Genomic DNA, 25,279 nt, shown 5'->3' with positions numbered 1-25,279 from the left:
AATCTTGCTTTCGTCTCCAGAACCGAGGCTGAACTGAGGCTGAATCGAAACGAGCTAAGACAGGGATGGTGTTGACTGCTCCCGCATCTGTTCGAGACCAGTATGCCACGACGGTCTATACAGCTCTTGATCGGGGACTCCCTCGAATGCAGCCATGATACTGCCTGCCTCAAAAGTATAAGGCACGGGCCTATCAAGAAATGAGGGACGAAGATGCTTCGGCCAGAGACCGTCTTCCCTTGACCGCCCGCTCCCAAGACGCATCCACTTAGGAAGAACAATGCCAAGCACAGAGTCGGAAGCTGTACCAAGATCAAGCCGGTACTCTGTAGGACAGTATTTGCACTGGTGTAGACCGAGATGTGCCCAAGTAGAGTCGGCGTTGACAGTTAACTTGACATGTGAGTCTGCAACTTCCTTCTCTACACCCGACAAAGTGTTGTGTATTTTCAGGAACCGTAGTGCTTTCTCGGAATTCTCAATGTCACTGGCGTGCACCTTGCGAAAATCTCGCGATGTCAAGTGCCCGCAGACCATCCAAGAATTCGTCTCGTTCTTCACCGAGATGCTAGTAAATTGACTCTCATCTCGAGGTACCACATACCACTCCTGTTTCCGTACATAGACGTCGCCGTCGCTGCCGACGCCCACCCGGAAGTCGAAAAGGAAACCTTTGGCGAAGGTGTGCAACCACCCATAACTCGACGTCTGATTCAAGTAATTGTACAGCTGCATGGCGTAATGATCACGCCTCGTTTCGCACAGGGCGTCCCCCCGAGTGCGTCGTTCCATCTCCGCCAGCACCTGAACGTCTCCGAAGCCGAACCCTTCGTGAAAATGGTCATCGGAGGCCTCCTCGCGCTCGATATCGCCGCATTTCCTCTTGTCCCGATCTTGATACCATGGACCACTTTCCCTTTGCGGAACGATATGCAGGAAATGGCACCCTCCGCATGACATCAATTCCGGGCTTCTATCACGGCGGTAGGCGTCCAGAAACCTCTCTCTGGCCTTATCGTCGAAAACAAGCCTACCTAGAAGCTGCTTCTTCTTGCCCACATTTCCGTACAGCGTGCGCGTGCATAGCGCAAAGGATACGGCGTCCTCCTTTGACAGCAAATCTGCTATTTCGCAAAGGAGTTCGACTGGAAGGTCTGTAAGTATCCTCGATTGTCTTTCATTCGCAGGATTTGTCGGTTCGGTCTTGGTTGTGTCGCAGTTCGGTTGTTGTTCACTGTCAGTTACTACCTGTGTTGAGGTTTTTCTCCGCTTAGGAGAAGGCGCCATATTGTGATCTGAGGTCATTTCAAGATTCAGAGGCGGGTACCTTCTGTTCGCGGGGAGGGTCACCACTGGTAGGTAGCTTTCACGGGAAGTACGTAACCTTTTCTGCTGAAAAAGCTGCATTGACAGATACCATGCCCTGGCACTTTATATCTGTCTCCATGGGATATTCTTCTGCCTGTATCCGAGTCATGTCTGGTAACCAAGTCGTTCACACAACGTACCAGAAATCTGCTCACCTAAAAGTCAAGGCATCACCCAAAGCGTCGTTCTTCGTTGCGTACCAGAGTTGGACATTAGCAGAACCGTCCTTATCCATTGCAATGGCTCAGTCTCTGTATTGCGCCAGCGCCTACCGAAGTACACCTTCCAGGCCCCGATTCACACTCAACTTCTTGAGGTTGATGACTGCGTCCGACAAGTGCCTCATAGACAGGAAAATCGCACCTTTTCCTTCAATCTCTAACGTCAACGGCAACCGTCCACAAAAGTGCCTATCCTACCATCCAAGAAAGTAGACTGTGTGCTGCGTCAGCACGGTCAGAGGTCTAGGAGCGCACCGTCTCATCCAGATTGTCAACAGACATAGATTGAATATATTGCACAGTGAACTCCATGCATGGTGGTGCATATGCGGCATGTTGCCGAAAATCACTAGCTTCAGCGACATTGCTGCTGTCATAGTACAACATCATGTGAAGTCGTAAAGGAGCGCACGAAACTCCTCATGGTGCGAACACCTCAGCTCCATGGCCATGCCAGTGCGCCTTCAGCAGCAGCCTTCAGCTGTCAACATCCATGGTTGCAGCTAGACCTTTCATGGTCTGCTCTAACAGCCTAAAGCTCTTAATTCAATGATGCTTTCCTCCGATTCGTTGCAATTGTGATAACAGAAGCCCTCACCAGCTCTGAACCTGCTCTGGGGATCAAACAGAGCTGCCGCTAACCCATGCTGCAGCCAGCCATGGGAAGGTCACAAACCTGTTACGCGAATCAGATTCATCTTAGAGGCAGAGATGGATCCCTAGGCCTGAACCAAAGCTTACCAAGTTAGGGAACACACCCTGCTCAGCTGCAATCAATGGCGCCCATAAGGGCTGGCACGCGTCCTCGTTTATGAACAGCGCAGAGCAACCATCTGTCCCTTCTAAATCACACATTCTTAATAGCAACAGCAATATTACCAGCATCGGTATATCACTCATCATTTACCAGCAAAAATGTACAAAGCAGTTGTCCTGGCAGTCTCCGCAATTGCGGGCCTCGCTTACGCCCAATCCATCCCGACCTGTAGGTGGCCGCCTATTTCCCCAGATTGCGCTCCATGTAACACCTAACGGGAAGAGACATGCTGACATGGACTGTCCTACGCAGGTGCAACAAGCTGTATCACTCTCCCGGAGCAATGCAACGGCAATCCATCATGTATCTGCACCGACGCCGAATGGATAGCTAGCGTCTCATGCTGCGTCAAGACCAACTGCAACGAAGCGGACCAGCAAGCTGCTCTATCATATGCTAACACAGTTTGTACGCCTGTTGGCGCCAGTCTTGTAAGTCCGGTGATGGCAATGCAAGCTCGAACGTGCTGACATGGTATTAGCCCACGACTGCGTCCTGCGCCAACGGTACGTCTTCGAGTTCCTCGGCCTCCGGACCCGCGTCCTCAAGTGCATCCTCTGCAACTGGCGGTGTAGCGTCGTCTGCCAGCTCTGCCACGAGCTCTGCTTCCAGCGCAGCTAGCAGTGCCAGCAGTGCTGCCTCCTCTGCCGCCGCTACTGCCAGCAGCGCTGCTCTCGGGAACCCAGTTGCGGTGCCGGCTGCTGGCGGTCTTCTAGGCGCCATTGTGGGCGCTGTCGCACTTTTGTAAGATACCATTGGCATTTAGCGAAAAGAGGGACATGAAATACGGGTTGACACGAGAATCTATACCAGATGATAGCCGATCTAGCTTGAGCTTTTGAAAGTAAGATATTGGAATGACTTCTGAATATTCGATCTATTATGCACATCTCAACTATGTCTGCTGTTGCTAATCATGCCACTATCTATGCATACCAAGACTCTCGAACCTATACCGCGTTCACGTCTCTGCTATCCTGTTACCCCTTGTTAATACGCTCCAAAGTTCGATGTACCCGACTGAATCCTACAAATGCACGCCTAACCACAGCTTGCGGGGACACCGCGACCTTCCGACCAGTGGGCTTGATGATCGTCCTGCTTTTTGCAATTCGGCCCAAACATAGCCACACTTTACATGCCAGTGACCAACTCAGGCACAATGCCGCAAACAATACATACCAGACAGCATCTCGATACCCGTTGCCCAGCTACACCGGGATATGGAGACGGTGACCACTACTTGAATATGCCACCATCGATGAGCCATCTCCTATTGTTGATCATGTTGTATGGGTAAAAACATGATCAGTCGCACCGTTCTCGGTCTTGCTGGAAATGAGTCCGTGCGATTGAGCCGTAACCACAAGCGCCGCTCACGCCCCGGTCTATCATCGTGGTTGGCCGAAGGGGAAACGGGCATTGATAGTCTCCGTGCGAACAGTGGTTGAGGTAGGAATTGGTGGGGGCAGGTAGTTGGCTTCGAAATAATTATGCTGATTCTGCTCGAGAGTGAAGTTGTGGGCGAGCTGACGCAGAAGGTCGTTGATGGAATGAAGCTGAGTCATGAGAGGTCAGAAGGGGAAGGAAGGCCAGTGGTAACAAACAATCCTGCGGCGTATGCGTCTGGATGATCGTACGCTGAAAGAACATAGCCTCGCGAGACCAGAAGCCGTGTGCACATCTTACCACTCCTGCATACCTGTCCTCCTTGCAAAAGCCCCAAGCAAGCCTGTGTTCATCATTCAAGTCGTCCAGTTTCCAGCCCGCAATTCTTCTTCAGTTTGGCACCTCCGCGACCCAGCGACCCTGTTCCAATCAATATCCCCCAGTCTCCCAAGCGCCCGACACCCATCACAATCAACATAATCACTCAAGCTGCACGTCACATGACACAGCGGACATATACTATGCAACTGCTTATGCCAAGTTGCATCAGAAAAAGACCATCCGATCTTCTGCACCCAGAACGTGCCACCGGCGCAGATAGCCACCGTGCGCCAGTACTCCGCGTCACACGGTCGGTTGGTCAAACAGTGGTCGCATAATCTGAGATTGTCGGGCATCCAAGGGGTGAGTTGCTTCATGAGACAGGGAATGTCGAAGACTTCCTTGGGTAGAAGGCCGGCGTATTTCGCTGATACGTGTGAGCGGGATAGATTGATCTGCGATGAGACGCGGGCCATTTGCTTGCAGGTCAGGGCAAGAGCGACTTGGGATGGGGCGTCGGCGAGAGACTCGAAGATGAGCATTTGGACCTCGCAGGGTAGTTGTAGAAGCGTGGATTGGGATTGCTCGCTGGCATTAGAGCTGATGACCTAGGGTCATCGAGTAAGCAGGGAGGTAGTCACGTGATGTGCGGCAGCTTACCTTGTCGTTGATGGAGAAGCGGCGCGATAGTTTCCGGTTGAAGTGCTCGCTGGTAGCTAAGCATGAGAGCTTTCTCTGGTTAAGTGGTGATACCATGATTGACGAAGTTTCTTCGATTTGTATGACTTTACAGTGTGGCAGGAGTAGCCGGGTGAAGGGAGGTTATGGTACAAAGATATATATAAGATACAGCCATCTACGTGGTGATAACGCACAGCATTCCGAGAGTGGTCTGCGACCAGATCGCGGACTGATTTCAGGCGATCCGTATGCGATGAGCGAAATACAGCTCGTTGCGTGATGCTGTTGTCGGTCAAGCTGACGAAGCTGTCATGAGATAACCAACAGGAGGTCTTATCTTATCTTAGCGTGAGGACACTCACGATAGCTGGTAGAGCGAGTACAGCTGCGCAAATCCTGCAGCCTCACGCAATTCTCTACTACTGGGATAAAGAGCATACCAACTCGATAACTCGACATCGCTGTCTGCAACGAGTGCTTGAGTACGATAAGAGTCTGTGATGTAGAGAGAGCAGAATCGATGTAGCTTGACGCGTTACCGACACGATGAGAAGTGGGCTCAGGGGCTGACGCAACCCCAGTTGGCACGGACTCAGTGCAAATTTAGCGACGGTCTTCATCCCGGTAGGGCATCTGGCGCTGGTAGAAGGAGGTATTCGGGACTTAAAGCCAGGATCGTTAGAGGGTGTACCCAGGCGCTGGTGAGAGGATTGTACGCGATGGCAGTGAATCGAGCTATAGGGAACGAAACGTCGGTCACTGCAAATCCATACACCGACTCTGTATTGATACCTAGGTATGGCAACCCAAGGATTGACCGCTAGGCAGGACAATTGCATGTGAATATTCTTCGCCAAAAAGGCTCAGTGACTTAGCGAGTCTGCGCAGTCTCGTCATACTCCTATCGGAACTCGGCGTGCGACGCAGTGCTACTACCACACCTGTGAATGACACAGTGAACACGTCCCAGCCACAGTCTTCAATTGCCCTCACTGACCTCCCAAAGCACACCAGAACTCCGCGTCATCCTCGAGGCAAGACTCGAACCCAGCCCCCACAACTCCAATCTATCAAAGACCAACACAGTCTCCCACAGACCCAAAAAGCTGTAGCCCAGCATGCCATGCTGGCCACCACCCCAGCACAACACAATGACTACCCCTTCGTCGAGTTGAAGGCAACCAGATAAATCCCCGAGACTGCCCCGGACGGCTCTTCCTCGTTCAAGGGACCATCCCCCAGATAGTCGGGATTATCGCTGCGTCGGACCTGCAACGCCGTTCTATCTAGGCCATCAGACCGGACCCGATGTATTGGCTTTTATGCACAATATTCTGCTGCTTTGATATAAGTACGTGAGTAGCGTTGTGTTGATTCAAGTGGGGTCAGAGTAAGGTGCAAGTTGCGACGGCAAGATCGTGGCTGGGGAGATGGAAGTGCAAAGGTAGAAGAGAACAATCCTCTCATTCATCGACCAATACAATCTGTCCTGTGAAACCACAATACCTAACTCACCCACTGACTTCTCATAGCTTCAACCCAATATTAACATGCACAGCCTTCGTCTGGCTATACGCCGCCAAACCGGCTTCACCAAGCTCGCGTCCAATACCACTCTGCTTCACACCCCCAAACGGCACCCTCACATCACTGTCCTGACTACTGTTAATCCACACCATTCCAGCCTCAATTCTATCCGCAACCCGATGCGCCCGGTTCACATCCTGCGTGAAGACAGCACTACCAAGCCCATACGTGGTGTTGTTCGCCATCCTGATCGCATCTTCCTCACTCTTAAATGGCACAACGACACAGAACGGACCGAATACCTCCTCTTGGTACACGCGCATATCCTCCGTTACGCCAGTGAAAACGGTGGGCTCAATGAAGAAGCCCTTGCCGTCGCCGACGTCCTTCTTCGGTACGCCGCCTGTGGCGAGTGTCGCGCCATCATTCTTGCCAGCCTCGATGTAGCTAAGGACACGCTCGTATTGCTGCTTCGTGACCTGGGGTCCCTGGTATGTATCGTCTGCGAAGGGGTCACCGACCTTAGACGTCGTCTTGATGACCTCCTTGAACTCCTCCAGGAACTTATCCATTATCGTTTCCTGGACGAGAACACGCGATGTAGCGGTGCAGATCTGGCCTTGGTTCGACATGATGCCGAGATGCGCCCATTTGGCCGTTTGCTCGAGATCGCAGTCATCGAAGACGAGGAGGGGAGATTTCCCGCCTGTCTCGAGGGTGATATTCTTCATGTTGACGGAGGCGGTCTTCATGATTGCTTTGCCGGTTGCGGTTGAGCCGGTGAAGGCGACCTTGTCGATGTCTAGGTGGGATGCGAGGGCGTGGCCTGTTTCTTTGCCGTAGCCGTTGAGGATGTTGATGACGCCTGGTGGGAAGCCGGCTTCTTTGATGAATTGTGCTGCGAAGAGGATTGAGAGGGGTGTTTGTTCGGCTGGCTTCATGACGACTGTGTTTCCGCATGCGAGGGCAGGGCCGAGTTTCCAGGCGGCCATTGCGAGGGGGTAGTTCCATGGGATGATCTGTGCACATACACCGATTGGTTGTTTCAGTGTGTAGGCGAATTTCTTTCCTGGTGTCGTTGGGATGGTCTCGCCCTGGATCTTGTCGGCCCAGCCGGCGTAGTATCGGATGCACGAAAGGACTTCGTTGAGATCTTCATTCAGCGCGACTTGATATGGCTTGCCGTTGTCCCAGGTGTCGAGCGTGGCGAGTGTCTCCTTGTTCGCATCTAGCAGGTCTGCCCACTTGAACATGATGGCACCTCGATCAGTGCCGGACATCTCTCGCCATGAGGGGTCATTGAAGGCTTTGCGGGCTGCCTTGACTGCAGTGTCAACGTCGTCTGCCGAAGCTGCAGATACTGTGGCAATCTCGGATTCATCTGTAGGATTTATGCTCGTAATGGTTCCGCCGTTGCCCTTTACGAATTCATTGTTGATGAAGATACCGGTAGGGAGAGTGATCTTTCTGCCGTTAGGAGCAATCAGATCGACCTTTAGGTCAGCCATTGCTTTCTGAGACCTTGACGTGCTGAAAGTTCGGAGGGTCTTCGACGGAGACTCGGCAGCAGGGATCAGTTCGCAGCTCAGTCGTGTCCTCCTTGCAAGTAAGATCCGGGGTGAGTTCTCGAGCCGTAGTTGAGATCGTACCAATCTGGAAGAGCTGAGAAGCAAGCGAGGTCCGAACAGCATGAGTTTATAGTCCTGAAGGATGTTTTTATATCACTTTCCCCTCCATCGTGGAGGCTTTCCTCTCCTGGACGCGTCTTGACGATACCAATAAAACGCAGAGCTCCGATCGGAGGGGCAGTCACGATAAGGATAAACCTCCCACTTTGAGCCTAGACTTCACAGGATTTTATGCATGATCAAGCCTCGGCAAGCGCGAGTTCAAGCAAAGCCTCGTCCGCCCCATGTAGAGGCGAAGCTGAGGCAAGTGATTCCGAGCTTCAAATTGTAAGTCCAGCGGAACCGTCAGAGTTTGCCAAGACAAAACTCCAGACAAACATCCCTAGGCGGCAGTGTTAGACACAGCAAATTCGAATCATTGGTGGATTGTCGCAAGGCAAAAGGACTATCTCATCAGCCTGGCGCACGGCTTGTCGAAGCGACCAACAACCCGGTAAAAGCTCGCCAAGATAGCACAATCGAGACAGGTCCGCTCGATCAACGAATAGTTCAGAGAGCGTCCACAAACAGTCTACTCCTTTCGTCTGATCAAACCCACCCACCATGGCAACCACAACGTCCCAATCCCAATCCCAATCCCAACACCCACCAGATCCAGACCCCTCTCCAGAACCAAACCCAGACACCACCAATCCCCCCCTCGACTCCCAAATCTCCCACACCCACCAACTATCCTACTGGTCCTCCCAAACAGCCGACATAACCGGCATGCTAGGCGGCTACCCCCAAGTATCACGAATCGATCTCCAAGCGTCCAAGAACTTCATCGCTAAGGTCAGACGATTATCACGTCAGTCACCGTCACAGGATACACATGCGTCGAGTTCAAACAACGGCAAATCCCCAGCAACCCCAATCCGCCCCGCCCCAAAGAAACTAAACCTAGCCCTCGACTGCGGCGCCGGCATCGGACGTATAACATCAGGCCTCCTCCTCAACGTCGCGCACACAGTCGACATCGTAGAACCAGTCCCCAAATTCACAGACGTCCTATCACAGCTTAAACCCTCGCCCGATCAAGGCAAAGTCGGTCAGATCTTCAATGTAGGCCTGGAGTCGTGGTCACCACCAGCAGATAGGAAATACGACCTGGTATGGGTGCAGTGGTGTCTGGGTCATCTGACCGATAAACAGGCTGTCATGTTTCTAAAGCTAGCTGCTGGTTCGTTAGCTGGGTATGATGAGGGAGATGGAGATGAAGGAGAAGGGGAGGCACAGGGCTGGATTATGGTGAAGGAGAATTTGAGCACGGATGAGTGGGGTGAGGATTTGTTTGATGATGTTGATTCCTCGGTCACCAGGTCAGATCAGAAATTTAAGCAGCTGTTTGAGGAGGCGGGTTTGAAGATTGTGAGGAGTGATGTACAGAGTGGATTTCCGAAGAGTTTGTACCCGGTGAGAATGTATGCATTGAGGCCGAAGTGAGAATTATGATGGTTTCGAAAGGAATCCATTTATTTCTTTTCCTCTGCCTATTCCTTGTCACTTTGAAATTCTCTCGAGAGTTGTAAAGCAAATTGTATGATAGTGTGCCATTGCAGACTGCATCCGGTTGCCCTACGGCATTGAAAGCTGAAAAATCCCCCAAATAATCACAGACACGAATGCCTCTGCTGACTTGCTCTGTACATCATTGGAGGTATTCTGATATCAGTCATTCGAGGCTTGCGACACGTTGTAGACAAGAGAAATCAGGAGACTCTGGGTGTGGACCATTCGATGGCTGAACCCTAGACGTCGTCGCCAGAGACCGGCGTCTCGTCTCTTTCAAGGTCGTCCATGCGTCTCAAAGGAGAGCTGGTGACTGGAGCGGTGTGGCCGTTCATTCGAGGTTGAACGTCATCAAGGTCTTCGTCGTCGACGATATCGTCAGCAACATCGTCAGGTGCACCATAGGCAGCAAGATTAACGGCCTGATCATTCATAACATCTTCAGCAGCATCGTCCGGTTTTCCGTAGGCAGCAATTGCCTCCGCATCAGGTTCCTCGCCCGTGACACTCTCGTCAACAGCTTCCTTATCTGTTTCGCCGTTGGTGTCTGCCTCATATCCACTGACAGGGCTGGTAACACCAAGATCCTCTGGTTCATTTGCCATCTTAAGGACGAACTGCCACTGATCAGGTGTCACTTTCTGGACGCTGAGTCGACTGAATGCCTTCTGGGCAATTTGCATGTTAGACAACTCAGGCGTGTTCTTGAGCTCCTTCAATGTGATAGCCTCGTTGAACTTCTTGACAAACTCAACCTTGACACAATCCCACTTTGGTTTGTTTCGATCGGACTTTTCGTCGAAGTAAGGGTGAGCTGGGTCAAAGGCAGTTTCATCAACGTCGTGCTCTTCAGCAATCCTCATCACGCCAACGATGCCGGGGACGTCGCAGTTGGAGTGGTAGAAGAATGCAAGATCGCCTTTGCGCATAGCTCGCATGTTGTTTCGAGCAACATAATTACGCACACCTATAAGAATCAGTATAAGTTTCGTGAAAGTAGTGCCCTGACTTACCATCCCAAGGTTCAGGTTCAGTAGCCTTTGCAAGCTTGTCGATGGGGTAAGCGAGATCGACGTTCTTGTCGATTCGTGTGTTTGGCTCAGCTTTCATCAGCCAGTATTGCAGGTCGCCATCTTCTTGTTCGTCGTCCTGCGTGAGACCTTCGACAAAGTCTTCTACTTCAGTCTCAGGATCTTCCTTAAGGATCTTCGACTTCCCGCCCTTCTTCGCAGGCTTGGTCGCCTTCGTGGCTGTTGTCGGCTTATTGGTGCTACTAGCGGGTCGACCTCTCTTTGTTGCAGGCTTAGCAACGGCCTTGCTCTTAGAAGCAACTTTCTTTGGTTCATCCTTCTGTACCTTGACTGGGAGTGGCTTTCGAGTCTTGGTGGCAGAAGTAGTGGCAGCTGCCTTTGCAGGGCGACCTCTCTTCTTAGGAGTAGCAGCTTCAGCTACAGCATCAGTACCTGCTTTGGAAGGCCGTCCTCTCTTCTTAGCGGGAGCGGCTTCAGGCTCTTCGTTTTCTCTCTTTCTTTTTGGCGACTTGGTAACAGCTGGAGCTGGAACCGTTTCAGTCTTCTTTGGTCTGCCGCGACCGATCTTTACTGGTGTCGAAGCTGTAGTAGCCGCAGCCTTTTTCGGTGACGCGACTTCTGCTGTTGTAGCCTTTGCAGGTCTGCCACGTTTCTTAGGCGTGTCTGCGGCGACAGCTTTGGGAGCTGGAGCATCTTGAGGAGATTTAGCCTGTTTCTTGGGAGATCCATTGGGAGCACGGGAACGGGTGTCCTTGTAGTCAACCTCGCCTGCAGTCTCTCTTCTAGGACGGCCGGAAGGTGACGAAGCTGTCTTTGGAATGATTGTGCTAGGAGAACCACTGAATGAGACGCTCTTACCAGTCGATGCCCTTCGCGCAGGGACTTTCTTCTTGGGAGGCATGGTCGCACAGAATGGATCTGATCGAGGTGCGCGATCAGATGGAAGTGGTATATGATCAGAGAATTCGATCTGGCGAGATAGTTGCTGCTGAGCAAGGTGTTTGCGCAGATAGAAAATGATAATCAACTGAATGGCAGGAACGCGTCGCAGATGGTCGCGTCAAGATCTGCTTACCCCCATTTGGGGTGCTAGCCCGAACTTATCTGAGCACGTGAAGAATATGACACTCGAGGTCGCTCTTCTAAACTTACTACTTACCTGGGTACTTCAGGTTGAGCTTGTCAAGATGATGTTGAAGTGAGGCTACACTGAAAGGTGGGTCAGGATATAGCTGCTTAGAGGAGAAAAGGCACTTGATAGCTATAACTACCAATAATTGCCCTCAAGTCGCTACATAACGCGTGCTACTCAGCATTGCTAGCTGGGTATTGTATACAAACCAGTGTAGACATGCCTTGACGAGCTTCTCAGCAAGCAATCAGAAAATCAACCAGCGCCTCGCTAAGCTTAGATCCAGGTCATCGCAACCATCTATCGCTGTCTATCGCTAAAATAAACAAGAATCTAATCGCTAATCCTTCAACAACATAACTATTCACCTAATGTACCACAAATCATATATCATAGCAATGACTAGGCTCATTGATCCTCACCCTGCGGCCTGTTATGACCTTCTCAACAGCCTTGGGTATGTGTAAAGGTTCAGCGACTTCACGTGGAAAGCATCCTTGGCACCACCAGTATGATCGTCCTTGTGTCATGTGCATCTGATGTGCCCATTCAGCCACATCCGCTGTTGGCCGTATCTCCTGAGCTTTTAGACTAGCTTCCTTAATAGACATAGGAACTTGTGAGGGGTGAGAGGTCGTTGAGGTGGAGGTAGACGACCTTGAGGTAGCTGCCGATGTAGCCGCTGACGCTGAGCTTTCATGCCGGTTGTGTTTGATTTGCTGGCTGGCAACCTCTGGATTCAGTGGTGACGGATGTGCTGGAATCGAGGAGGTAGATTTATGTTGATCACGTTTTTGGTGGGATGATCTTGAAGTGGGGAGGAAGCTGAGGCCTTTCCGACGGCTGCTCGATGAGAGGTATTGAGAATCATAGTCTGCAAATGATTGAGGCATGTTGCTGCCGATCTGCTGTTCAAAGGATATGCTTTTGGTAGAAGTGTTCGACGTGTATTCTGGAAGGATGAGGCTCAAACGCTCGGGAAATCAAGTGTAGTAATAATGAAGCGAGTGACGTGCCAAGTGATTAAGACTATCTCGATCCGGGGCAACTTGTAGACTAGGCTGGAGACACAGTTGGGATCACACCAACAAAGATGCAGGGCCTTCACAGCTGTTGAGGTTCCACTGCTGAGTGTATGATCTTCTTCTGGATTCCTGCAGGATAGCGAGTTGTAAGCAAATCGTGTTTGAGTAAGGTTCGACTTTGCTGATATAACTGCGGGTCTAGGATGACGATGGGTGGACTAGAGAAGAACAACACAGCCGAAACCTAGAACTTGTGTGACAAGTGGGTAGCACAGGCGAATGCGGGTTGAGTTGAGCCGGGTTGAGATATGTCGTGAAGCAGGCTTGACTCTCTTTTGTGTATGAAATGTGCAACCACAACTGACGTGAGGTGGACCACCAGTATTCGGAACTCCGGGAGGATGTTACTGACGATTCGACGCAAACCACGTAAGCACAAGATCTGATACTTCTGGGAGTAAGTCTTGACCGATTGCTTGTGTACGCTGAGCCCAAGGGCAGAAAGTTGGACTTGAGATACAAATCGAGCTAGAGGTTGTGCTCGTTGTGGAATCGACAAGGGTTGCGAAGATCGTCAAAAGGTCAGTGTCTGTGAGGCAGGTTATGTAGGAATAATGTTCCCAGACAAAGGAACAGGCGAATGAGTCGTCAGCAGCATGTGAAAACAGGCAAAGATAAGCAAAGGATCTCATCAAGCACGAATCATCTCAAGGAAAGGGGATACTCTTATTGCTGGAACACCCCATATCGCGTTGGTGGTGTTTTGATGGAGACATGAAGTCTTGAGACAACGGTGGAGGATGAGAAACATTCGGTGTGATCGAATCGAGAACGTTTCAACCGCAACCTTCCGTCAGCCTCCGGATGCAGCGAAGTGGTTGTTGCAACGTCAGCTGGGTTTGGTTCCGTCAGCCAGGCGAAGAAAGGTACTCGTATCTGCAGTTGTCGAGTGGTAGACGTAGCGTGACATGAACTCGGTGTTGTTTGAAGAGATGCAGAACATAAAGTCGTGTTACATCCAACCTGCAGCTGGCGGTCCTTCATGTAGGTTTCGTGGCGCCGAGAAAAATTTCTTGGACCTAAATTAAGCCCGCCGGATACTTTTTCATTGGTGGCGGATAGGCTTTACAAAACCAGCTTAGACACTCTTGGACAAGGGTCTCCAGGTGGCTTTCTCAGCCTTGATGGCCACGAGTTCTGGTCACGACTTCTTCAGGAAGGACAATAAATCCATCATCGGCTCATCTAATGCAGGTACACAACACGGTGCCATCTCGTTTCTTCAGCAGCATCTACGGAGTACCAACTCTCGTTCTGCGTGTGGAGAACACCCCTGATGTGTTGATCGTGAGAAACCTTCACCACCTGAAGTCGTCCTACAGATGCATCTACTTACTGTAGGCGATTTGCTTAATGAGTACTTCATGCCTAAGGCACCAATCTTCGCCTCGACCCTCCTTCCAAATAGCACGAGTTTCTCGAGCACGCCTCAATCCTCAAGGCAACGGCTTTGCCTTTGTAGAGACTTGGTGGCTGCCAAATGGAGGCCGAAATAAGGCACCCGGTTTCTGTAAGCTTGCCGAGCACGAAAAGCCTTTCGTCGACAGTGTGCTACAGCAGAGCAGGAACTGCGGTCACACCGATCAACCAGGCACAGAGTGCTTGCACGTAGCGCAAAGGAGCCTCCAACCGCAACCAAAACTTCACTCACAAACTACGACACCCCATTAATCTCCCCCTCCCCTCCTTCCTCGTTCCTCCCCTCCTTCCTCCCTCCATTACCTCGCCCCCTCAACTTCTCAACCTGCCCCCTAAACACCCCCTCCAACTCCCCCATCCCAAACACCCCACAAGCCTCAATCGCACTCGGCTCCCCCACCTCCGGATCCGCACCCCCCTCAAGCAAAACCTCAATACACTCCCTCTCATTCTTAAACACCACCCCCGCCAACGGACTCTGTCCCCGATCATTCAGTCTGTTTGGATCCGCGCCGTGTTGGAGTAGGAGACGCACGAGGGGGGCGTGGCCGTGGTAGGAGGAGAGCATGATCTGGTGGTTTATTAGCTACCTCATTAACACACGACTTACTGGCTGTAGAGTAGAGCGCTCCGTGAAGACAGTGATATGTAAGGTAGGGGGAATGAGTGTCCTACCAAACTATCCCCCTTATCATTCGTCAAATTCGCCGGTAACCCCCGGCCCAGCGCCTGAGTGAGTAACGCGACACTCCTCTCATCGCCTTTTCGTGCTGCGTCGAACATTCGCGTGGCGAGAGCGATTGCTTCGGGTGGTAACTCGTCTGCTGAGCGGGGGGCGCCGTTGGGGCGGGCTTGGGGTGGCGCTGAGTCCATGGTGTATGGAGTTGTGTTCCTGGGCGCTGGGGCGCTGGGGCGCTTTACAATAACGTGCGTATTCGCGCCAGTTGCGCGGACAGGAGGAGTATTAGTATTGTCGTTATCCTCGTTGGATGGTGTTCTTTAAATTTTAGGGGAGTAGATAGATTTCTGGGTGTTTTGCTGTGGTCACAGACCTGCGTAAAAGCCGACTTCGTACTCCAATATCGGGTTAGACAGTAGTCATCGTTACTGGACTGATCACGGCATGGCAAAACGATGATTGAAAGCGAATGACGTCAAGGCCACGGAATGATTGCATTTTTATTTATGCTTTTCAGCAGGGGAATGCTCAACGACCCCGATTTGTTCTTGTTCTACATGCGATGAAATGTTGTGACAGCAAGATCGTGCTCGAACAGGAGCCCTAGCCACGCCCCGTGGCTGTCATACTCCTGGTCACCCTGTGGTAACCAAAACAGAAATGCTTCAATTTGTCGTCCACGATACCGACTGCGATGACTACTCATCGTCATCGTCCTCAGCATACCTAGGTCCACCGGCCGCAGGCGTAGGAGCATCATACCCTCCCGCAGCAGGCGTTGCAGCGGCCACCGGCACTGTTAATCTGTTGTACTTCAGTTCCTCCCTGTTGCTTCCCTTCGCGAATCCAGGAGTAAATCCCGGGGTAGGTGCGTCCATGGCTCCTGCGTCAAAGCCTGCACCAGGTGTTGGAGCATTCGCGCCATAAGCAGTGTAGCTACCATCATTACCGTCAAAGCCTCCAGGTGTCGGCGCAGAGATTGCTGGTGTAGGAGCATCATATGGACGTGCTGCTGGTGTCGGCGCAGTCGTCGCATTACTGTTTGGACCGCCCCACGCTGGAGTTCGCGAAGCGCCTGCACCGGCATACGGCGTCCGCGAACCAGTTGCAAAGGCATCGTAACCTGAGCTGCCGGAACCAGCGCCAAAGCCATCGCTGCCACCATATGGTGTTCGGGCACTCGCGCTCCAAGCTGGCGTTCTGCCACCACCTGAAGCGCCGTAGTTGCCCGCACCACCGTAGGATGTCATACCACCAGCGCCACCATACGATGTCATGCCACCGGAACCTCCGTATGATGTTGCAGACCCAGAAGATGGCTTCCAAGCCGGTGTGCGACCAGAGTCCATGCCACCTCCAGCGCCAGACCAAGCTGGAGTTCGGGCGGAAGATGCACCCCAGGCGGGTGTCCGACCACCGTCTCCTCCGACGGCTGGCGTTCTGCTTCCTGAGAAGCCACTGTCAGGAATACGAGATCCTGGCATCCCACCTGCGCGTGGTGGACCTCGTGAGTTTGCAAAAGTGTTGTAGTCCATGGTCTTGTTCGTGTTTTTACTAGAAATGTTAGCGGTCACATTAACAAAAGGATTAGGTTTACGTACTCTACGACAGCAAGATCCTGCTTTTCGATGTTAATGACCTTGTTCTTCGACTGGAGCTCGATTCTCGCAGCTGACGCAGTGGTGTCCTTGACTAGACCTTTGTGTCCCTTGTATGGACCTCTACGGATGTGTATGAGCTGGCCAATGAGTCTGTCACGGCCGATTGTTTTTGGTGGTGGCGCCATCGCTCCGTTATTGCCACCAAGAGCCGGGTTCATCTTGGTCAGGTCTGGACCAGATTGTTGTGTCATGTTGGCTTTGGAGGAAATCGTAACCACATTCATGCATCTAGTCGTCCAAAGACCGGCATCTTCGATCTTCTGCCTGTCATGAACGAAGACATGAGCTCGATGTATGTGCAAAATTCGACCGGACTTGTTTTCGCCTTGCGCCTCACGAATGATGTCTCCTACGCGAATTTCGGAACCGTTTCTATCGGTAGCGACCGTGTTCTTCTTGACCTCAACTTTCTGTAATTGCGACGGTAACCGAGTAATAACAGACGAATTTTCGTCCAATATCCGGACAGCCTCTTGGTCGGCCTTGATAACAATGCCGACTTCTGTGGCATTGATCTGGACCAAGTCCTGTACGTCGAAACCAGTCGACTTGTTGTCACTGCCACCTGCTTCGGCTGCTTCTCTCAAATCTTTGCTAAAGACGGTAATTTCTTGCATGCTGGTATCTGTGAGAACAGTGACTCGATCGTCCTTGATTCGGAGGACCATGCCGACTTCGCCATTGTAGCGACTGCTGCCAATGACCTTGACATGGTCACCGTCTTTGAATCGTTTGCGGACACCTTTGAGAGGCTGCTCCACGATCTTGCCGGTAAGTTCACCTTGTGACACCTTGATTCTCAAAATGCTGCCAATGACGCCTTCCACTCTGCCAATTATGCCTTTCTGCTCGCCCTGATATACTTCGATCTCGTCGCCCGGAACGTAGGCGCCTTCTGCAGCAGAACTTTTCAGACTGTGTGCCAGTGTCTCTAAATCGAGCGTTTCTGAGCCATCGGCGGCAGTCTTTGTAAGCTTTGTGATTTCTTCCAGCTTGGGATCTACCTTTTCTGTCTCGAGAGCATTCAATTTGAACATTTTGAGCAGGAAACCGTCTTCGTAGGTGGCTCCAGCGTAGATGAACTTTCTGCCCGTGAGGGTGCTCATGTTTTGCAGCAGACGCGAAGTCCTCTTCTTGGCCTCGTTCTCGTTGAACAGTCGTTGTGGGGGCCTATTGACAGGGGTCACTGCTGGCGTAAAAGCATTTGGGCGTTTCCGCTTCTCCTGGACAGGCTTGTTCACATCCTCGTTGAGTCCGTAGTCGAGACGTGGTACTAAGCGCACCTCAACATCGTTTCCATTTTCCTCGAACTCGTTGACCATGCCCAGATCTCCACCGTATGGACCACGTTTGATTCTGACATAGGCGCCTATTTCTAATGGCTTTGACTTCTTGACTCGCAACAAATCTGGCATCTCTTTGACAGGCACAAGATTCTGCCGTCGTACGTAAACATCGGAGATACCAATCAAGGCGTCCTCAGCATCTTGTTTGCGCTTGGCTTCTACAAAGACGAACCCCTGCATGGGAGCGCCTGGCCCACCTCTTTCGAAGGCGGAGCATATTTTGAGAGATCTGCCAGTAATCATTCTTTGCTGGATCTTCTTGGTCAAAGCCATAACAATCTCTTTTTCTTTTCCAGGCTTGCATTGAAAGCCCCAAATGCTAGGATCATCCACACTAGGCATGAGCAGATTTTGGGGCACAAATGAACCTTTGGAAAGACCTTGTGTTGTTCTTCTGCCGTATCTCTCTTTCAGTCTCTGAGCAGCAGCCTCGGCGTCGATAGATGCTTCCATCTGGCGTTGACGGTCGAGTTCTCGATGCCTCCTATCGTCTTGATCTGCTTCAGGGCCGAGATCGTCGTCAGGGTGGGTGTCTTGGATGAAGCCAGTTTCTGCGACGTCGTCTTCATCTGCTTCCAGCTCGTCGTCATCTTCATCGACTTCTGCTTCCTCTTCAATGAACTGGTTCAGACCTCGTCTCCTGCGCTTTCTAGGTCTACCAGTGACAGCGTCTTCATCATCTTCGTCTTCATCCTCATCTTCCTCGTCATCGTCGTCCCCGTTGCCGAGGTCTTCACCTTCGCCTTCATCATCCTCTCCATTGTCCAGATCACCTTCAGCGTCATCCTCGTCCTCTTCTTTCAGTTCGTCGGACGGAGAGTCTCGGGCTTTTGGTTTGTTGCCGTTGATCCTGTCAACAGTCTGCTCTCTTTCGGCCTTGGGTGCAATTCCATCTTTCGTGTCTCGGTCTTCGTTATCGGACTGCTCATCGTCCGAACCTCTTTCTGCGCCAGGGTTGAATTCAGTCTCTGATTCATCGTCGTCGTCGTCGCCGAGGATCAACTGGTTGATATTAGACATCGCGACCGCCCAAATAATTGATCGCTATGATGGAAGCAGAAACTAGTAATACAGTCTCTGCCCACGAAGTCGACGTTAGGAATTTACAGAGAAGAAATGGCGACAAGTATCAGGTAGGCATTGTTCGCAGGGAAAGGGAAATGCACGGTTGCTCTGCGCATCCATGCCTGGGGCTTTGTCCTTTCACGTGTTACTGCCTAAGGCTATCGCCGATCTATGAGGCTGAGTTTCAGCCTTGTCATGCTGTTTCTGCTCAACTTGTCGCACTACTCACTTTCGATTTGTTGTCCTCTCAATCTGTCCCAAGGCCTTCACCGATACATCACATTCTCGCCAACAACCTGAAGTCGACTCTGGCGCCGTGTGGAAACAGCGACGAAGCAAGATGTCATACGTGCCGCTTCGTTCTTGAATTTCGAAGCCCGTCGCCAGTCTTAGGCATTCGAATATGCTTCTGAATCTACCACTTTTGGTGCTGAAACTCCTGACTTGTCCACATTACACAGAGAGTACACAGACCACACAGATTACTGTAGCAGCAAGAGATCCTTTCACCGCACTATCATTATTGCTATGATTCAAGCACATACAGGACCACAAAATTATGCATTTCTCACGCGGCCACTTATGCAGCACTAAGCCCCGGACTTCATAAAATCAGGCCAAAATCTCGAGAGCGCTTTGTCAGAGCCGCCAGAGCTTTTCAAAATATCCTCCAATCATGTCTGTCTCGAAACGACCAAGGTTTGTCAGGCCTGGCAATTCTTTGAAGACGACGTCATCTGTCCCTCAAATCCGAGGCATTCAACGCAGTTCTATCACGCAATCATGCCGGCGACTATGCAGTTCTAGAAGCGAAGGGCCACCTCCACCGCATGAGTATCTGATATAAAGTAATGACCCGCAGTCTGGTAAGTTCGTGCCTTACGTTCTCACAAAGATACATACTACCATCAGCGTCCTCCCTTTCTCATCTATGCGACTCGTGATACCTGCAACACAAACCTTCATTCGAGCAGCTACCAAACCTCAGTTCCGTACAGCAAGACTTGCAGGCACTTACAGCTCTAGACCGGTTTCAACCATGACGTCCGCCACTTTCAAATATATGGACCCGACATCCTACGTCGACAGTTCCGAGCCTTTTGTCAAACCATGGGGGAAGGTCGATGATGGTGGCCGATCCTTCCGCTACACCGATCGCAAGCATTCGGTCGAGAACATCAGAGGCCAGGAGGACAAGTTCGGACCGGATGTCTCCGGCTTCGGTGTCTATCACTACCCTGCGCAAGAGAAGTCTTTCACAGACAACAAGCAGGTCGAGGAGGGATACTATAAAGAGGTAGAACAGTTATTGCGCGATAAGCTACCAGGTATCAAGAAGGTTGTCATTTTCGACCACACCATTCGAAGGAACGAGAAGGCATCGCCACGTCAGCCCGTACAGCAAGTTCACGTCGATCAAACCCCGGGGGCCGCCGAGGTTCGAGTCAGGAGGCATGTTCCAGCAGAAGAAGCAGATGAACTTCTGAAGGGACGATATCAGATCATCAATGTCTGGCGACCAATTGGCCATCCTGCTTCGGATTTCCCACTCGCTGTCGTGGACTGGAGAAGCACAAAGCCAGAGGACTTCGTAAAGGTCGATTTGCTTTACCCGAAACGAGAGGCTGGGGATGATGGAGACGATCGAGGTAAAGAGAAGGCAGTGGAGGACAGAGAACAAAACTCGTATGAAGGCTATGAGATCAAGGGCGAGACATACGGTGTAGCTCCCAGCGAGCACCACAAATTCTTTTATATGAAGGATATGACTCCTGAAGAAGCCATGTTCATCAAGTGCTTCGATTCACGAAGCCAAGATGTTGGAGGTGCTCAAGGATTGGCCGGCAAGACTCCTCATACCGCATTTGTCGACCCGAACTCTCCAGCAGATGCTCCTGGTCGACACAGCATTGAGGTTAGATGTCTGGTATTTTACGAGTGAGCCGGTGTGTCGGCATTTCTTGCAAATTAGCGTGTAGCAATCCTGTATGTTCAATCGAAATACTCTTCCAAGAGATTGATTCTTCCATCCCTCCGGACCACCAGACCCACATTGCCGGGTATTTGCTGACTCAATAACCGCCTCGCACGAGTGGCACTGATTCATGTTCGATATGTGGCTTCGACCAATCAGAAATTCCCCGCAGTTTCAGGCTGTCGCGTCGAGCACGTTTCATGTTGTCACATCCATGCTCGCTCCGTGTACTCTGACACCTCCTTACCCGTCGGCGTCTTGGTCTAAACCAAGCAGTCGTCAAGCGGCAGCTCCTACACGTCTCTCTCATGATCTTCAAGGCAAAGCCTCGCCAAGTGCTTCCGAAAGAGCCTGGCTCACAAAAGATCTTCTCGGAACCTTCAAAGCCAGTCGTTGCACAAGCATAGTCCCTGGTCTAGATGCGAAGTCGAGACACAGACAGTTTCGATACTCGGGACTCCTCAAACTTCTATGCTGCGGCAAGCCGTCGATGGTGTGCCTCCAATTTGAAGCCGTCTGACTTGACAGGTATGAAGGACGAAGGTATGTGCGTATGAGCGGCTCATATATGATACATCTCATGTTTATGCCTTCCTCCTTTGCTTCTTCCAAGCAGCTGGCCTGTTTCGTTCCTGCCGTTGCTGTCGACGACTTGAAGCGCGATTGATTCGTGTCCCACTTGACCCTTCCTTACATTCTAACGTTGCTTCTGACAATTCTCCCTTGGTCATCCTTCGTTCCCAAAACGGACACTCGCAACTTCACGAGCAAGATCTGGAAGAGGAGACATGGTGTCTGTGACCCTACCCTCAATCCCTAGCTTTTCAGCCATGCCAACCACTACAGCTTTTCCATACCCCCCACCACCTCCGCCAGATGATGACAGTGATGACGAAGGAGAAGTTAGCGACGACGAGAGCGAGCTCAGCGATGACGATCACGACGAGGAAGATCATCATAAACCAGGAACCCGGTCACCACTATCAGCCACTCCAACAGCAGCTACCGCGTCGTCTCCCACGAGCTCAATCGCCAGCAGCACAACACAAACCACTCTACTGACATCAACCTTGCCACTTGTCACCGCAACAGCTTCTACAGATACTCCAGCCTCAGCTAGAACCAGCGAAATATCCCTCAGCCAGTCAGACTCAACACCGGTCACCGAAGCAGACTCCCGCCTCGAGTCGAAAGCCAGCTCGAGCCCCCTGGGCACAGCAGGCATCGTGCTTGCAGCAGTCTTCGGCTTCGTCGCCCTCGCCACAACCTTCTACCTCCTCTTCCGTCTCGTTCGGCGCCGAAAGGCATACCAGACTTATCAGGGCGGAAGTAGCGGCCGATCAGACACGTTCAGTAGCGAGACAAGTATAGAGAAGGGTCTACCTGCTTGGCTATCGCCCACTCAAGATACAGGAATCGTTTTTGGCCGTCGATCACGAAGTCGGGGCTCACTGAGCCATGCCCAACAAGCACAAGCACAGCCACGCGGTCGAGGCAGATTCTCGTTTCTCAACAGGAGATGGTACTCAACCGGGTCAGAAGTCACCGCTGCACAAGCAACTCGCAGTGAGGCACCGTCTACACCTCCTCGCTGGGGTGCACCTCTGTTCGGCTTGGGCGTGCAACACTCGCGTGCTACAACGTCTCGGTTGGCCTCTCCAACCACCTCAAATGAGCACCACATACCACGTCAAACCGAACTACAGCGCAACCTCTCCCAAAGCAGTACAGGTTCAGGTCACGCAAGGGCATACGCACACCACAACATTCGTGCTCCTGCTCGATCTACAATCTCGAGTATTTCGAGTCGGTGGTTAAAGAGGAGGTCAGACTCGAATAGATCGGAAGCAGTCAGTGAGACAAGTGATATGTACAAGACACCGCCACGAAGATCGACAGTCAGCTCCGAAGCTAGCACAGAGCGAAGAAGGAGTCGAGAGGGAAATCAGATGCCAAGATTACCGTTGCCCGTGGCTGTTAGTGGTGGTGCCAGGACAATGTCAGTCTGAGACTGGACGACATTACGCATCAAAGCAAATCTGGTACACATGTAGTAAGGTAAGCTAGCCAATAACTGAACAATATTACTCAGAAATTTCTTCTGCATTGTCCGGGTACAAATCGTGCCTTGCTAACAATCATGCTCGAGCACATTTCTCAACGTTTGTCGGACCACATCGCTGCTCAACCATGAAAGACACCAGTGATTGGCCACTAGCATTGATTCTGGTTAGTGGGAAAACATTCACGGGCTGCGACCTGATCATAAACCGTCGTCGATGCTTGGAGCCTAGCAGCTTATTCCGAGCTTGCGCCACGGACTCGATTGCGGAAGCTGACCTGCCCATTCAAGGCTGCGCTGAGTTCCGCTGACTTGCTGGGGCCGTCTTCTTGCTTGGAGAGATCGACAAGCGCGCCAAGTTGAAAGAGTGAGGTGAGGTGAGCTTCGAGTATGGGTGTGCTGTACTGGCGATGATGCTCTGGATTCGAGGTACGATATCCATTGTGGTGCGGTCTTGAGTGAAATGTCGCAGGCTGGATGTATAAGGCTTTTACACTGCCTGTGCAGCCAAGAATTGGGTTCAAAATTATGTTTGTCCAGCAGTGTAAGTAAGATTCGTCCATGGGCTTCCCGAGCGTCTTGTGGCCTCGCTGCAGCAGCGCGACCACCTCAGGTCATGAGCTCTGCAGAAGTAAGACTCAGTTCAGGCTGGAGTGAGGGAAACCGAAGTGGGGAATGAGCGGAGGGTGTATCAATCTGAAACTTTCCCAAACAACGGAGAGCACGAATCTGGGTGAATGATATATGGTACACCATGCTAGTGCGCCTGGTACCAGACTTCAAATTCTTTCTTACTTGCTCACCCGCTTCTACTGCGCACGCTGTTGGAACCACATTTGACGGGATGCGCACGTTTCCTGGGTATATAGCATTGCTTCCCTTCGCGTTCTCCTCTCGCATTTCTCACCCTTCTTCGTAGACTGCATAAGTTAACTGATAAGTACTGTACATACCCGCTCACCAACACAACTCCAACGGCACTTGGTCGTCACAACCATCAACCAGCCATGATCCCCACAACCCTCCTCACCGCCATTGTCGGCGCATCATCCGTATCCGTCCTCGCCGCCCCAGTCGCCATCCCAACGCCCACAGTCCCGGCCAAAGGACCCATATCAGACCTGCCATCTGGGTCCGTCACAATCCTGTCCCCCGGACCAACATCCACCGTCGAAACAGCATCGACACCAACATCAACCTCGACGACCTTCCCCCTACCAGCAGCAAAATGCCCACCAGGCCTCTTGCTCTGCGGGACTGAACCAATCAAGTGCTGCCGTATAGACGGCATGACACTCCCAGAGCCCAATGGCCTTCCACCGGCCCTACTCCCGCCAGTACCATCAACATCGGACATCGCCATCGCTGAGGCCGCGGACTCGGATTCAGAGGTCAACGAGCACGACCCCAGAACCCCAGATCACAAACCCACTATCGTCATCGTTCCACCTCGATACCTATGTCCGATTGGCTATGTCGTCTGCGGCGCTCTAGCCGATCAATGCTGTCAGTTCGGGCAGGGAATGCGTCCTACTGTCTCTGCATCTGTCCCATCGAGCGATAACAGCGAGCTGGATCTCCCGACTCGAAACGACCCCTGGAACTGGGGACTCGAGGTGAATCCTGGCGGTGAACCACTGAACAGTAAAAGGAGCGAAGACGGCGAACTTGCAAAGCGAGGCGACGCATGGGCCTGGGAGGAGAACCAGAATCCCGGTGGTGAACCGCTGAACAGTGAGAACTACGAAGAACTCGCGAGACGAGACAGCCAGGAACCGGCCAAGCTTAGCGCAAGCGCTCAGCCCGACACTGCGACTGCGGTCCCGGCCCTTATCACGCCAGAGAACTCCCTCCATAACCGGAAGTGTTTAGTTTGGAGTCCAAGGACTAGGCACTGTGTGAAGTGGCTGATTGGGTAGGTAGGTAGGTAAGCAGGTATGGCGTCCTCAGACAAAACCAGATACCCTGGGCACATTTCCTCGCCACCTCATTGCAGACGATTACTGAGGTATCTGGGTTGAAGTCGAGTGTCCTGGTCAGGGACTTCGTTGAGGGTCTTCACAAGCTCGAGTGAAATGTGGCTTTGAAACTGACCGACTGACTGATCGTCGACCGAGGAGTGAAGGACCACTGCGCTCGCGGGCGAAGTGCGTGGCGTTCAGGAGGTCCGGCGTTGGGGCGTTGGGGAGTTGGGGCGTTCAGGAGTTTGGGGTTGGGTTTTGGCGTTGGGGATTGATTCACGGCGTCTGGGGTTGAGGTTGGTTTGGTGTTGTGTCTATGTGGGTAAAAGCTGGAGAGTCGAAGTGGACGTCTCGGTGCTT

The 25,279-nt window shown here is 51.9% G+C and overlaps 10 protein-coding genes across 10 annotated transcripts; 4 read left to right on the top strand and 6 right to left on the bottom strand.

The window, feature by feature from the left end:
• Positions 1-54: 54 nt before the first annotated feature.
• PMZ80_004408 (uncharacterized protein) lies at positions 55-1,287 on the bottom strand (the record flags this gene model as incomplete). The annotated part of the gene is made up of 1 exon (XM_064872833.1): positions 55-1,287. The coding sequence occupies one exon, from the start codon at positions 1,285-1,287 to the stop codon at positions 55-57; it is 1,233 nt and encodes a 410-aa protein (XP_064731491.1).
• A 1,596-nt stretch (positions 1,288-2,883) lies between these two features.
• Positions 2,884-3,129, bottom strand: PMZ80_004407 (uncharacterized protein; the record flags this gene model as incomplete). Its single annotated transcript, XM_064872832.1, has 1 exon — positions 2,884-3,129. The coding sequence occupies one exon, from the start codon at positions 3,127-3,129 to the stop codon at positions 2,884-2,886; it is 246 nt and encodes an 81-aa protein (XP_064731490.1).
• Positions 3,130-6,323: 3,194 nt separating this feature from the next.
• On the bottom strand, positions 6,324-7,832 carry ALD2 (mitochondrial aldehyde dehydrogenase; the record flags this gene model as incomplete). Its single annotated transcript, XM_064872831.1, has 1 exon — positions 6,324-7,832. The coding sequence occupies one exon, from the start codon at positions 7,830-7,832 to the stop codon at positions 6,324-6,326; it is 1,509 nt and encodes a 502-aa protein (XP_064731489.1).
• Positions 7,833-8,555: 723 nt separating this feature from the next.
• On the top strand, positions 8,556-9,437 carry PMZ80_004405 (uncharacterized protein; the record flags this gene model as incomplete). Its single annotated transcript, XM_064872830.1, has 1 exon — positions 8,556-9,437. One exon carries the CDS (start codon positions 8,556-8,558, stop codon positions 9,435-9,437), a length of 882 nt encoding a protein of 293 aa, XP_064731488.1.
• A 305-nt stretch (positions 9,438-9,742) lies between these two features.
• Positions 9,743-11,435, bottom strand: PMZ80_004404 (uncharacterized protein; the record flags this gene model as incomplete). Its single annotated transcript, XM_064872829.1, has 2 exons — positions 9,743-10,470; positions 10,517-11,435. The coding sequence occupies 2 exons, from the start codon at positions 11,433-11,435 to the stop codon at positions 9,743-9,745; spliced, it is 1,647 nt and encodes a 548-aa protein (XP_064731487.1).
• A 2,970-nt stretch (positions 11,436-14,405) lies between these two features.
• On the bottom strand, positions 14,406-15,043 carry PMZ80_004403 (uncharacterized protein; the record flags this gene model as incomplete). Its single annotated transcript, XM_064872828.1, has 2 exons — positions 14,406-14,741; positions 14,846-15,043. The coding sequence occupies 2 exons, from the start codon at positions 15,041-15,043 to the stop codon at positions 14,406-14,408; spliced, it is 534 nt and encodes a 177-aa protein (XP_064731486.1).
• A 504-nt stretch (positions 15,044-15,547) lies between these two features.
• On the bottom strand, positions 15,548-18,876 carry SPT5 (transcription elongation factor spt5; the record flags this gene model as incomplete). The annotated part of the gene is made up of 2 exons (XM_064872827.1): positions 15,548-16,403; positions 16,451-18,876. 2 exons carry the CDS (start codon positions 18,874-18,876, stop codon positions 15,548-15,550), a joined length of 3,282 nt encoding a protein of 1,093 aa, XP_064731485.1.
• A 1,084-nt stretch (positions 18,877-19,960) lies between these two features.
• On the top strand, positions 19,961-20,863 carry PMZ80_004401 (uncharacterized protein; the record flags this gene model as incomplete). Its single annotated transcript, XM_064872826.1, has 1 exon — positions 19,961-20,863. One exon carries the CDS (start codon positions 19,961-19,963, stop codon positions 20,861-20,863), a length of 903 nt encoding a protein of 300 aa, XP_064731484.1.
• Positions 20,864-21,726: 863 nt separating this feature from the next.
• Positions 21,727-22,905, top strand: PMZ80_004400 (uncharacterized protein; the record flags this gene model as incomplete). The annotated part of the gene is made up of 1 exon (XM_064872825.1): positions 21,727-22,905. One exon carries the CDS (start codon positions 21,727-21,729, stop codon positions 22,903-22,905), a length of 1,179 nt encoding a protein of 392 aa, XP_064731483.1.
• Positions 22,906-23,965: 1,060 nt separating this feature from the next.
• PMZ80_004399 (uncharacterized protein) lies at positions 23,966-24,877 on the top strand (the record flags this gene model as incomplete). Its single annotated transcript, XM_064872824.1, has 1 exon — positions 23,966-24,877. One exon carries the CDS (start codon positions 23,966-23,968, stop codon positions 24,875-24,877), a length of 912 nt encoding a protein of 303 aa, XP_064731482.1.
• Between the last annotated feature and the right edge of the window lie 402 nt (positions 24,878-25,279).

Source organism: Knufia obscura, assembly GCF_036327395.1.
Source record: "Knufia obscura strain CCFEE 5817 isolate CBS 148926 chromosome Unknown scaffold_4, whole genome shotgun sequence".
NCBI lineage: Eukaryota > Fungi > Ascomycota > Eurotiomycetes > Chaetothyriales > Trichomeriaceae > Knufia > Knufia obscura.
The sequence above is the reverse complement of the archived record's forward strand: the minus strand, read 5'-3'. Positions and strand labels throughout refer to the sequence as shown.